This window comes from Lineus longissimus, chromosome 4, assembly GCF_910592395.1.
Source record: "Lineus longissimus chromosome 4, tnLinLong1.2, whole genome shotgun sequence".
Lineage (NCBI taxonomy): Eukaryota > Metazoa > Nemertea > Pilidiophora > Heteronemertea > Lineidae > Lineus > Lineus longissimus.
In genome coordinates, this window is record NC_088311.1 from 2,736,380 (window position 1) to 2,749,364 (window position 12,985).

Here is a 12,985-nt window from a genome sequence, read left to right on the forward strand (position 1 = left end):
TGCCTGGAGATAATAAAAATCACTGCACCGGAGAGGAATAACACCATGCTTCACTAGAAACGTATTGGTGAGGTTAACTGGTATCAAATAATTTATTAGGCATATTGTAATGAAACCCGTAATCTTCCATTTGGTAAATTTGATCTTCAGTGAAGCATCTATGCCATGGAGTCTTCCTCGGGTCGGTCTCCACCCCTCCATTGTCTTCAAGGGAGCGCTAATTGAAACTCATGATTGACTGCGCTTGAAAGAGACTGGCAACTTAGTGGCAGCGCTGAGAACGGGTTTACTATCGCGGGGCAATTGGTTGGAATAACGACCTTCCAGTAGGTTTGTTTTTATTTTGCATGCTCCTTGCTTTCCTCCCCTTATGAACTCATTGTCGCAGCATGTTTCTGCATAATTTAGTCCAAACACGCGACCAGTGAGTTGGCCCTCAATTTAGACGCAGGGAGCCCTATATGTGTTCATGAGGTATGAGTGAGAGATATTTTAATCTGATGGTTACTGTGTGGGCTCTCACGGTTGGTGAGAACAATATCTTTCTCTATCGTCCTGGATGAGTGATTCTTCAATGCCAAACCTATTTGGAACATTCCGGTAAAATAACGCTGGTGTAACGTTTTCAGTATTGCAGTGTGTCGTGACATATGACATGGTCACTGTCTGAAATATTATAAGCAAATGTAACATTCGACACCATGGACGACATTGATAATGCTTTATCTAGGCATAACAGCACAACAAGATGCTCCGACACGAACTATCTACAACATGTATAATCATATCTCCAAATCGGCGGTGGTTTATTACTTTTAATTGATTCTTAAATTCGTGCCATTTCAAACAATTCTTACAATCTTTGATTGATTTTTAATTCATGGACATCAAGTGTGACCACGCATTTGGTTTGACTAACTTCGAACTCGTGGAGTACGCTATCGCCGCTATGAGGATTCCAGTCATACGGACTCCCGGTCGGGTTGTTGTGCCCATGAATTGATGCGACGTATTAGTGGCTTGCCACCCTTGTAATGGATCCCAAGTGTAAAAAAGTCATGGTGATGCCTCCATTGAAAAGTCAGCGGTTATTCCGGAAGAAAACGTGTTCTTTCAATGAAAATTGCAAATCAAATTCTTCTCTGGCTTGCTCCTTTGATTTGCTGCGACTGGCTTCTCGTGAAGCCCATTCTTGGTTTGTTTGCTGATTACTTAAGATAATACAACTGTGTGACAATTTTTAATTTTCTTGCAGGCGGGAAATGCGCGAACCCGGGCGCAAACAGTGTGACTGCAAGAAATAGTCAATCGAATTCAAGAAAGCAATACACCTGGTCATGGATATTCAAGTAAGCTTACACAAAAGCAAAACTTGTGTTTAAAGGTTACTCCACCTATTCTGGGTCAGTGATCGGATCGCAAATTCTCCTTCACCAGGGACAAAGAGTCTGTCTTTGAGTTTTGCCTCTGTGTCCAGGGACGTAAACCAAATTTATTTCCGATTGATAGGTGTAACATTCATCGTACGTTGACTGAAAACCTTCATAGTTCCGGTCAATTCTATAAGTAATACTTTACTGATTACATTTCTCATTACTCTGACTCTAGGAAACTGTAAAAACCACCCAACACGTGTTTCATAATAGCCAAATCGTATCTTTTGGGTCTAATGGTCAGCGCAATGTACCCTAATTACTTCTGGACAGTGCGCCCGACGGTCGTGCCCATAAACCACCAAAGACCGTATCGACGGGTCATCCCTTTGACACAGGCAGGTGCTAATTCGTGATAATTTCACGTGGACCCCCAACCCGTAATTAAAACTGATTTATCCAGATGACCCGTGTTCAGAAACCTTCATTGTTATCACAGAGCACGAGCAATTTGTCTGAAGACAGTTGATAAGTGAGTACATCGCGGGCCCTGGAAGTGCTCAATGAAAATATTGGCGGACGTGTCGTCGTTGAAATGGCCAATTTCTCATGCCCGGTCACACCAACTATGAAACGTGTAATGTACTCTCCAGGGCCTGGTTGTACAAAAGAAGTTACTGTAAGTCTAATAGGCTTAGCAGATGAGGGACAGTTTTGAACAACCAGACCCAGGCGTGTGATAATTACTCGTTTGTGTTCACCAGCCATAATTCTAAATCTAATTTAGATTGTCATCTGTTATAGGTGGCTGAAATAGGGATGCTTTTGTCTTGAAGATACCTTCAACATCCGAAGGTTTTCCTCTGACGGTTCCTGTCATCCTCGCCTTCTGATATAAAAGCAGTGGCTTCATACGATTGCACGAGGTGGATCGGAGATGACTTGGCAAGTTAAAGTGGCTACTTGGGGAAAAAGACGCAACAACGACCTGTCGCCTAAGAACAGGCATTGGTAGGCCACTTCGACCAAGATCGACATCTGAAACGAAACGGAAAGCAGTAAAACACACGACCAGCGTACATCCTACAAGTCTGTCTGTTTCCTTCATGTACATGTACGCCAGGATACGCGACAACACTTCCGTCCGGAGGACACTGATATGACGTCATGGAAAAGTGTTGGGAGCACAATAAGAGCAGGAAAACACAAACTGCTTCATTAACCGTACCGCCACAGGTCTAAAATTAGTTTCATTTAAACTTAACCTAGAGAAGGTTGATTCAGTTGTGTTGCGGTTAAACCCATGTAATACACAACAATGGAATTCTATAACAGGGATTTTTCTAATTAATTATGATGCTTAAACAGTCTAATGATTAATTATGCTTGTTTTGGTGGGGCTTGATGAATTTTGGACGACGGTTTCATCGCCCGGTTCCAAAAATGCAACATGGTGGGTGCGCAGGGGAAGTGAGGCTGTCGCAGACATGCGTAAGACGGTCTCATTAACATAAGTGATGACTGTTGGAGTGGCTCAACAATGACTCGAAACACAATGAGTTGTGCTACAACAAATTTGAAGAGGGAATTGTTGGCGAACAAAGGGTAACTGAGGTCGGAGAGTGAAGAGCAGAATAATATCATTATCCTTCCATTGAAGTTATTTTTGCCGCTTTTCATCGTTCAAGATGTAAAGCATGTTTGCAAAATGGGTGTGTTTTTAAGATATGAAAAAGCCGCGAGATTGGGATTTTCCGCCCTCAAGTGCTACGCCCCTCTTCTCTATGATTTCTTTCGCAAATAAACGCCAGGCGACTACATCCCAACTGTCATTGAGTAAAAACGGCCGCACTACTCACTCGTCGGTTTAAACATGGATGTTTTGCTCTACATCCGTGGTATATACATGTACTTGTATATACTGTAGGGCCTATCTCACGTATTCTTTTTTGTGGTCCATGAAAAATAAATATTTAAAATTTCTTAAGCCCTTAGACTTAGCTGTAATTTTTGCGCCCTACACTCCTCGTCACTGTAATAAATAACGGAATGTACCACTATTCTCAGCACCAGTTAATCCATCCAGTTATTCATTGAGCCTGATGACATGTCGCCCCGTAAAAACTCCATGTCTCGGGATTAGCTTGTGAGTGTTCGGGGGAGATAAGGAAGAGTGATGTACATCTTGCGGCTTGGGAGCGGAGGCAAATACAACTAGCTGTTCCGGAACGACGATCTTTCAATGCAGATCCATGTTAGAACCTCGCCTATGAATTCGTATGTTGACTGAAGTATCGAGGAATATTGTCGTATACATTGGGTAAGACAATACGTCACTGCAATCGACTTTGGTTCATTACAAGTCCGAATTCAATCGTTGTCGATATCTAGCTTTTGTTATAATAAGCACTACTCTTCCGTTTTGACCAAGTGTCATTACTACTTCAAGACATTTGGTTAAAATTGAGCAATGTGGTTAACGAGAGAAAGAAACTCGGAGGTATCGATTAATCAATATAAAGTAGTTTTTTCCAGCCAGATACACACTTTTATAAAGAATCAAACTGCTTGATCAAGCGTCAGTATCTTCATTTTCAATTTGTTTTGTAGTCCGATCAACCACACGGCTCTTCCAAGCCCTTTGAAGTAGTTGAATTGCAGACACACCGAATTTGGCAAGAAAAGTCAAAGATGTTAAGCTCAAAAACAAACAAAAAATTAATAATTAAAAAAACTATTCCAGTCTTATCAGTTAATCATCCAAATTATCAGTAATTTTGCACCAGTTTCGATGTTAACATTACCGCTGTGCGTCGGGACATCTTAATAGTTTTCTAATTTTGGCCTTCGCCCTATTTGCATTTTGATGAGTTGAAGGAAGTCAAATAGTCCGCGGACCAAGTCAGAATGGGTTCCTTTGTCGAGGCTTTATCGGCTCAGTTCGGCAGTGTTTAGGCGCAGTCATCCCGGTGACTCGACTCATCGCTTCATAAATGACTTGTGACATTTTCGCCGGTGGCGCTTCAGATAACAGTCAACCATTTCATTTATCAAATTGACTTTATAGCAGTTTAAAATCCGCCACAAAAGTGGACGCTGTGCCATCATTAGCGCCTTTCTCCGCCATGCCTTTTCCTCAGATGCAACCTATCATTAGTTAACAAGAAATGAATTGTTCTCCTTGATTAAATTATTTTTCGAAATTTTCATTTGCATCATAATTGCTCGAATTGTTGAAGTTTTGAGATGCAACGCGTGTTCGTTGTGGTCATGGATGGTTGAGTGGCAAAGCGCCGACAGTGAAAGGGTGGTGGCCCCTCGTGCGGCCCGTGGTGCCGCGGCGTGATAGAGACCGGGAGGTGCTCGAAGCGGTGCAAAATGACACCCAAGCGTATGCTCTGAAAAATTATGTTAAGTTTTAAAAAGCTTCAATTTGTTCTAAATGCTGGGTAGAATGATACACACTGTTGTTCGCCAGTTTAACTTGACAAGATTGATGATCGAAAGCCATCACCGAACTAAACTTAATTTAGCTGTTTTCAAAAAGGTTGCATGCAATTAAATCGGACGGTTTTTTAAATAAATTGGATAATTCTTTCTCTTTGAACTGAACAATATGATAAAATAGATAGGAATTATAGACAGATAAGCCAAAAATGCAAGCTGATATCGTACGGTTGCTATCTGGATTATCTCTGCTGGAAATCTGGATTAAACCTGGGTTTCATGACGAAATAACCACTCAAAGTAATACAACTCGATATGGTTTATTGACTAAAACCATGTACCGATACTAGAGATTAACAATGTTTGGAACATGTACGAACACAATACTGAGACGTAATATAGACACTTGGTGTCCTATATGTCGTCATGCGGCGGACCACACTCCAATCCCGCTGCTCTGACGACGTATCTTATGATGAACCAAACCAGAACCTACTCGATATCATTACGCTGATCAGAACTAAGATGATAACTTGGTGTCCTGTGGCAGACGGTAGCCTAAACCATTTCCAAATGCTCTGATCAGGACTATTAAAACATAGAGTTCCTCCCAACTTCTTGATTTACTGCGCTGCCCACTTTATCGCCGTCGAAATTTGTCCGCACTGAAAGATAAATGGCCCGAGTTATTTTATCGTTAAAACTAATCTGTAATTCATAAAATCTATGACATAAGATATAGTCCATCGATCTCGTGTCGCACATCTACAAAATGTCTTCTTCACAGTGACAACGCTACAGTTCATTGGACATGTGTGGAAGGAAAAGTTGTCCAAAATATTTCATATTGTACATTTATGTATTTAAAGTACCATACGGTATACCTTGTACGTCACCGTGGAATATGGTATGTCAGTACAACGTACGGGTTTTTATCAAATATTGCATTGACAACGCTTATAATAGGAAGCCCTCGATCACCCAGTGTTTCAAGTTTTACAATCAAAATGTGAAGTAACTGATTGGATTTTATTTCTAAAGATTTCGTGCGTTGATCTTGTACGTTGGTTGAAAGTTTTGAATCGGGACCTTTGCGATTGCTCTCCCACATTACCTCTCTTTAGAAGGTAATATTGACAAGCAAATTGTGAAAGCCTTCAAGAGGCACATGTTTTATTAACAATAACGAGAACGATGATAATAAGTTGCCAAGGGAGGTTATCAGTTAAAGGTTTACAATATAGAATGAAGTTCACTTAGAAATCGAGGGAACAATATTACGAACATGGTGCTATTCAGACATTTTGAAAAGGACGCGCTTTAATTTAATTTTAGTGATCGACACAAAAGAGTCGAAATAGCAGGGACCAGTATCAAATTGAAGATGTCTCGGATTTCAAGACTCATCTCATGTATAGATGCGATTGAATGTTTGCAATGAGGTGTCATTTGATTAGGGGTTGGTGCTGATTCAGTCGTCTCCGATGGCTAACATATGTAAAATACGGCACAAGGCGCGAACGGCGGTGATTTAAAGACTGGACACTTGGAATTTGACAGCACTTTTCGCCTCTGGTTCCCTGCGTATCTCGTGCGCTTGTTCTTTTGTTTTGGAGCGGGGACCTTAGCGATAACATGATAGAATGCTATCCAAACAAGGTTGCGTTTGTTTTTAGGAGGCACAGGAACACAACAGGGATGGTATTGAGTTATCTTACGCGGCACGCGACCACGATCACATGTCGTCAAATGAGCGAGTCGGTCATCTCGGTGGGCTGATGTAGCCCGTTAAATAAATTGAACTCTTCAACTATACTTGTATCTTGGAAAATGAAATGCTGCTGTGAATTTAGAAAGACAAAAGAAAGACGCCCATTTTGTCAAGGAGGCTCGGACTACTTGGAGGAGAATGTGATTTACTCTTCTCAAGATTACATTTTGTCAAGCCATTCGTGCATATTTCCTGGCGTTAGCGATCTTGAAACATTTGCAGAATTTTACTTAAATAAAACGCATAGAGAATATCGAAAAGACGAAAAAATGGAGTATGTGTGCACTTGATTTTAGTACCGATACCATACGGTCCTTGTATATTTGGGTGTAGCTTGAATCTGAAAACGACTCTATCGGAGAGGATCCAGCTGTTTAGATACACGTGCCAAGCAGGATATCCTACCGGAGATCATGACACTGACGATTCGCGCAGGCTTGACTGTCTATAACCACAACTGTTATCTAAGTCAATATTATAACACATGGAAAGCAAAATCGACTTATTAACTAATTTTCAACTAAAACAATGAACTAACGAATATTATTGTTTTTGGCAACAAAGACCTGGTGAAGTCCCAATATCGCCAGTAAAGGCTTTTGACAGAAACCTCTCAAGATAAGCTTTCACAGCTGAACCGAAGGACTGTCAGTCGGATGCTGAAGGGAAACCGAAATGAGCTGCAGATGTGAGGGACCGTCTACCCGGATATCCGCTCCGAGTCAGGGCACGAGCTCTCGCTGGACCTCGCACGCGTTTCCTCGTCTGCCGTAACCACAATGTTTTGTCTTTACCTATCACATCCTGCTAACCATAATTAGTGTTGTCTGCAAATGTAGATATTTGTATACTTGTAGAGTTGCAAATTTGTTGACAGGATGTCGATCAGGCCGATCAGGGTAAGTATTTCGAAATTGGTTGTATCTGTCGATATCCATGCACCATAACTAAACGGGTCACTTCACAGCATGACAGTTCTGAACTTGGTTACGTCTTTTCAGTCAGCCACTGGAGATAAGATGGGCCTTTTTTATAACTTATCACTTTTTTAACCTAACAGAATCTTAAATTGTCTAAGCTCTCTTGTAGACACGTAGTCTTAACATAGGTTGGCGTAGGAGGTATATTTCATACAATTGAGAAAATAAAACGTATTCTTTCAGAAGTATTAATATAGTGGTCCGTGGTTTTCACTGATAGCATACAATTAAATTTTTATATTTGGTCCTTAGAACCAACCACAGCTTGAATCAAAAAGATCTGCGAAAACAGTTGTCTCTTTTGATAAAAGCACAGTGATTACTTTAATTGTCATTAAGAAAGAGTGGCCCTCCTGGGCATGGTAACGGTATCTCACAGCACGTAACTCCCAGCCCGATCAGCCTAACCAGTAATTACCCAATTTAACTTCACTCGCTCCGAGCTCTATTCAACCATTGTTCTATTCCAATTATTAAAATATGTTTAATAATCCATCGCGCGTTCTCTGCGTTCAATTCAATGGGAGAATTCTTCCAGAAATTACTCGAGACAATTTTAGATTTTTAGAAATCGTGCCATGATTGGTAACGAGTTAGCTTTCTTCCAGAGGAAGCGGACCAGTGTATGATTGCCTCCGACTGACTTGCTACGTTATTCATACGACACCGTCGATTCACCATTCAATCATTCATTTCCTCTCCGGACTGTGCTGCATTCTCCTCTGGACGTTGGTCGCAATTTTTTCGTAAAAACAAGCGAAAGTCAAAGTATGTTTTTTAAAGTTTCTATTCAACATCATTTGGCGGGTTTTGGCCGGCTTTCTTTGTTGCCATGTAAAATATCATCATTCAGTCTATCATAAGGAAAGAGTTTATTCTCTGTAAAAAATGTCAGTTTCATCCAGTGTCCTGCGTTTTATGACACACCGCTCACTACATATACATGAATGCCAAACTGTACTTCTAGACACCAAAGGTGATAATCTGCAGCCATCTTAACATTGAGTAAGGGTTGCCAGATCGTAGTAGTCATGAATTTATGTCGACTTCCACATGATATCAGTTTCGTCATTGCACTTAATCTCAAAACAACGCCAATAACAAGATAGATCAATTGATATGGTATGAAGTTGTTTTTGTCCGAGGATCAGCTTTAGAAACTCAGAGTTTTACAACTACATGTAACTCAATTTTTATTCTGACATGGCACGCTTTTAACAACATGAGATGCTGTTCTCACCCCCCCCCCCCTCCCCCTTTGCCAGACCAACAACGTCGTGATTCCTAAATTGACAAAGGCGGCAGAGTATCAAACTAACCCGCTCAATTAATCCCACCTCTGCACACAAAATCATTCCCGACATTAAACACGCAATAATATTCTGATTGAAATATTATGATAATTTTATACAGCGAAGTGAGTCGGTCCATGATAGAGTCACGTGGTGTTCCGGAGAGGAGGGGTTTGACGGTATAAGTGTCGAGACTAACAAGACAAGAATTAGTGTTAACCGGGAAGCACTTGAAGGGCTATTAACTCCTGTTCGGATCAACACTGATAGCCTGAGGCTTGGCGCGAGACAAGTCGAAGACGAAAAAGTTTGGAGAGTTCCCTTATCGTGTTCCCTTGTCGGACCGAAGACCAAAATCTTAACATTTTAAAGGATATTACTGCCTGTGATGCTCTGTTGTTCCTTGTCACAACCTCTTCGCACAAACTAAATGGAAGACTGAACATCTTGGAATACGAATTAATCAACAAAGAGGTAAGTTAGGCCCCATATTATGATAGCTTGCATGTATGTTCAATAGTTTTATCTACATCGTTAACATTGAATTGAATTTGTTTGGGATGTGTCACCTTCAAGGTGAGCCAAGGCCAAGGACAAGGACCACTATTTTGTGAATATTGACTGACCAAAATCAAAACATATATAAGAGATTCAATAAACTGCTATTATAACTCTTAGTACTTTAAAGTTAGCCTTACTCCTTGCCTTCATCATCGGTTACAGAGCTCCACAGCTACACATGATTTGGTTAAATATATCTTGATACAGAAATGTACATCGCCCTACATCGCTAAAACCGTTCAAGCTTCCAGCGATGCATTTTAAAATGGAGAACCAGATGACCTGTGAACTACAGAAGACGGAAGCGTGAACTTCTAATTATGATGATAATTTCAAGAAGCAAGAGAAATATGATGACTAACTGTCGGGTCTCGTTTTATTAAAGAGTAAATGGGTCAGAATGAATTGGTGACGGAAGTAAATTTCTCGGTTAACTTTTTTATTGAAAATAGTAAACGAAAGTCATTTTAGTCATTTTTCTCGAGTTTATTTTGCCATTTAGTTTGTTTCGAAATTCTTATTGCCATCACTTTCTTATTAGCATCACACCTCTAAAATGCGGGTGCTAAGATTAGTTGTCAAAAATCAAGGGAAATTCGATCTGGACCTTCATCAGCAGGGAGAGCTGATATAAAAGGAGGCGAAGCTCGGACAAGGAATGTCGGTCCGCCCACCCAATCCTTCCAGACAACAGGTGGCGTGATGCCACAACTCCTGAAAATGAAACAGAAACAACAAATCATGTTGAAATAATAATACGGGTATGATGACACGACCTTATTCTTCCTAAGAAATATTTTGTCAATATTTTCTATTTCTCATCTTCGTGACGAAATATTGGACTTGCGTGTTGTACAATGTTTAGGTGAAACTTGACCAGTTCATATTTCGTTGAAGAATAAAGACATTTTGTCATTGTTTTCAATTCCACGCAAACTACCTCGGATCACCTGGTTCCGATTTGAGCATTTTCTAATGAACAACATACTAAACAGGTCGTAATTCATGCGCAAGCCCTCTCTCACAGCAACCACCGCTGCACAACCATCAGCCCCCAGAAAAGCTCCTCCCAGTATACTCGGGTAAAACATCATCCTTTCTTTCGAACCCCTGCATCCAAAAGGAAAACTGACGCTCGATTAGCGTATGAGACAATCGCTCTCAATCATTAGTGACAAACTTCAATAGACGCCATCTTGGAAACTGTTATCATCTGCTGCCAGAATCGCCCCAAACAAACGCAGCATGTATTTTGGCAATATTTTCCTCCCGATCTAACAATATGTTAGCACTTGTACTGCTTTAGTTATTACGTGACCTGGAAAATCATGAAATAATATTTCAAAAGCGCCCCCCGTCCATGTTAGATAATTTCTTGTCAATTTAAATTTTCTTGTTAAATTTTAACTATGCCTCAAGGGCAACTTCATTTTGCCTTGTCTTCACCACCAGGGGGTGTTCTTTGGGGCGGTTAGAACCCGTGTGTCGCAGCATTCACCATCTTCTCGTGGGTAACCTAAAGTTCAGGGGAAATAAAAACTTGTTTTTTTCTTCTTTAGTTTGATAAAGAAATGTTAAGGTTCCATTGGCGTTTAGACCTCACACGTTGTTCTTGTGGGAAAGGTGGCAGTTATCACCAAATTCAATGAATATACACATGTAATGCTATCTTTTTTCCGATTAACTCGAAACCAAGTGCATGAACGTATTCAAATGAATTAGAATTGGAGTGTGCTGTTTGGGTGGAAGAAACTTCATCCTCTCTTGATGAAGTAGTTGGCTAATTGTCTTTTTTCGTCCACAGATTCCTTTGGTTGGTTGGCTTTTTCCGTCTCCATCGAGCGAGCCACGACCGATGTAGAAGTTTGAAATGTCCTGGGATAAAATGTAACAAAGGATTTTACTCTGTGTCTTTAATCTCTGAGGTATTGACAGTCAATCAGAGTCCTATGAAACAGTGTTCCACCGATTTCTCGTTTCAGATTGAGAACCTCACAATGGATTGCAAAGCAGAGCCACCCTACCCGACCGACTATGAGGACAGTGACGGCGACGATGACATGACCACGTTCGGGCCACAAGAAGATGGCGGCCAATCGGACATGGAAAACGAATGTGAACGAGAAGGATTTGACGGTCAGGACTCTGATTCCGAATCGAGAATGGCGGGGCCGTCTTCGTCAAATCAAGTCCCGCCATGGCAGCAGCTTTATATATACCCACCGGACCAACGGCCAACGTATTTCGCCGGTTCGCCCGGGTCGTCGCCAATCATGAGGCCATTTGACATCGACTCCAGAGGAAGGCACATGCGCCCTCGCCACCCCGGTGATGTCCCTTTTCGACAGCCTACGGGACGAAAAGTAGTACGCCGAATTTTCACAAACAGTCGCGAAAGATGGCGACAACAAAATGTGAATGGAGCTTTCGCGGAACTTCGCAGGCTTGTCCCCACACATCCACCGGATAAGAAACTAAGCAAAAATGAAATTTTGAGATTAACTATTAAGTATATTCGACTGTTGAGTCGAGTGATTGAGTATCAGAATAATAATGGTATTGGGACTGATAGTGGGGCGGGGATGTCTCATAGGCCGAGTCATATTGTCTACTCCCCGCCACGGCCACATACCCCAACTGGAAATACGCCCGAGTCTAGTTTTTATGGAGACAGCAGTGCCGACGAGTCAAGTGTGTAGTCCAAGGAGTAAACACTTTTAAACTCCGCTCGCCACATGCGGGTAATTCGCCGACACCCGGTGTAGAAGTTGGAAATATCCTGGGACAACAAATGATTCTGTTATGTGCTTTCATCTCAGAGCTATTGACGGTCACGGCCTCTATACAATGAACATGTAGTACCGTATACCATAATTTGTCAGAATACAATAGGGGAGGACACTTTGTCTGGAGGATATTTTTTACTTCTACACCGGCGACATACTCATCCAGTTCCGCCATGTTCAGCCCTCTGACAGGTCATTGTTCCTCAAATTTATGTAAATACGTCTAGTCAAAATGTTTACTCTCATAAACAATTGTTTGAGCCAATAAATGCTTTATTTGATATTAAGACGAGTTAAGTGTGAAATGATAATGAGATATGACCCTGGGATGCTTTCGGGGATGAGGCGATGATCACTTTGGCAAACACGGTAAACGGCCCTCACTGGTCTCTGCGTGCTAAAGGTAGGACGGAGGCGATACTGACCTCGCAGTGACTTATGACACATTGTCTATCAGAACCTTACGCTTCTTAATGTGTGTACCCTTGGCACTTAATATTCCAGCTGTTTTTGTCAAGCCACAGATACCAAGGCCATAAAGTGTTCATTTAAGGCATGCGCTCATTCATGCGAGCACGATTTGTTTCTATTTAGTATTGAGTCCGATGGTCCTGCCGTACGCCGGTGTCCCCACCCCCGGTTATTGTGCATTGGTCGTCAGTCCGATGTCCCGTAACTCCGTCGCCGGTGTCCCCACCCCCGGTGAGTGTGCACGGCCGTAGTGTCCTAACCTGATGATTTCATCAACCAAGGCGCTGCCCAAGCCGCCTTGTTC

The 12,985-nt window shown here is 41.6% G+C and overlaps 1 protein-coding gene and 1 long non-coding RNA gene across 2 annotated transcripts; both read left to right on the forward strand.

Moving 5' to 3' along the window:
- Nucleotides 1–250: 250 nt before the first annotated feature.
- LOC135485906 (uncharacterized) lies at nt 251–3,276 on the forward strand. The gene is made up of 3 exons (XR_010446653.1): nt 251–326; nt 1,256–1,349; nt 2,178–3,276. It is a non-coding gene; the product is annotated as an uncharacterized LOC135485906 (long non-coding RNA).
- A 5,868-nt stretch (nt 3,277–9,144) lies between these two features.
- LOC135486569 (T-cell acute lymphocytic leukemia protein 1 homolog) lies at nt 9,145–12,491 on the forward strand. The gene is made up of 2 exons (XM_064769447.1): nt 9,145–9,337; nt 11,407–12,491. The coding sequence occupies exon 2, from the start codon at nt 11,422–11,424 to the stop codon at nt 12,121–12,123; it is 702 nt and encodes a 233-aa protein (XP_064625517.1). The 5' UTR covers nt 9,145–9,337; nt 11,407–11,421; the 3' UTR covers nt 12,124–12,491.
- Nucleotides 12,492–12,985: the final 494 nt, after the last annotated feature.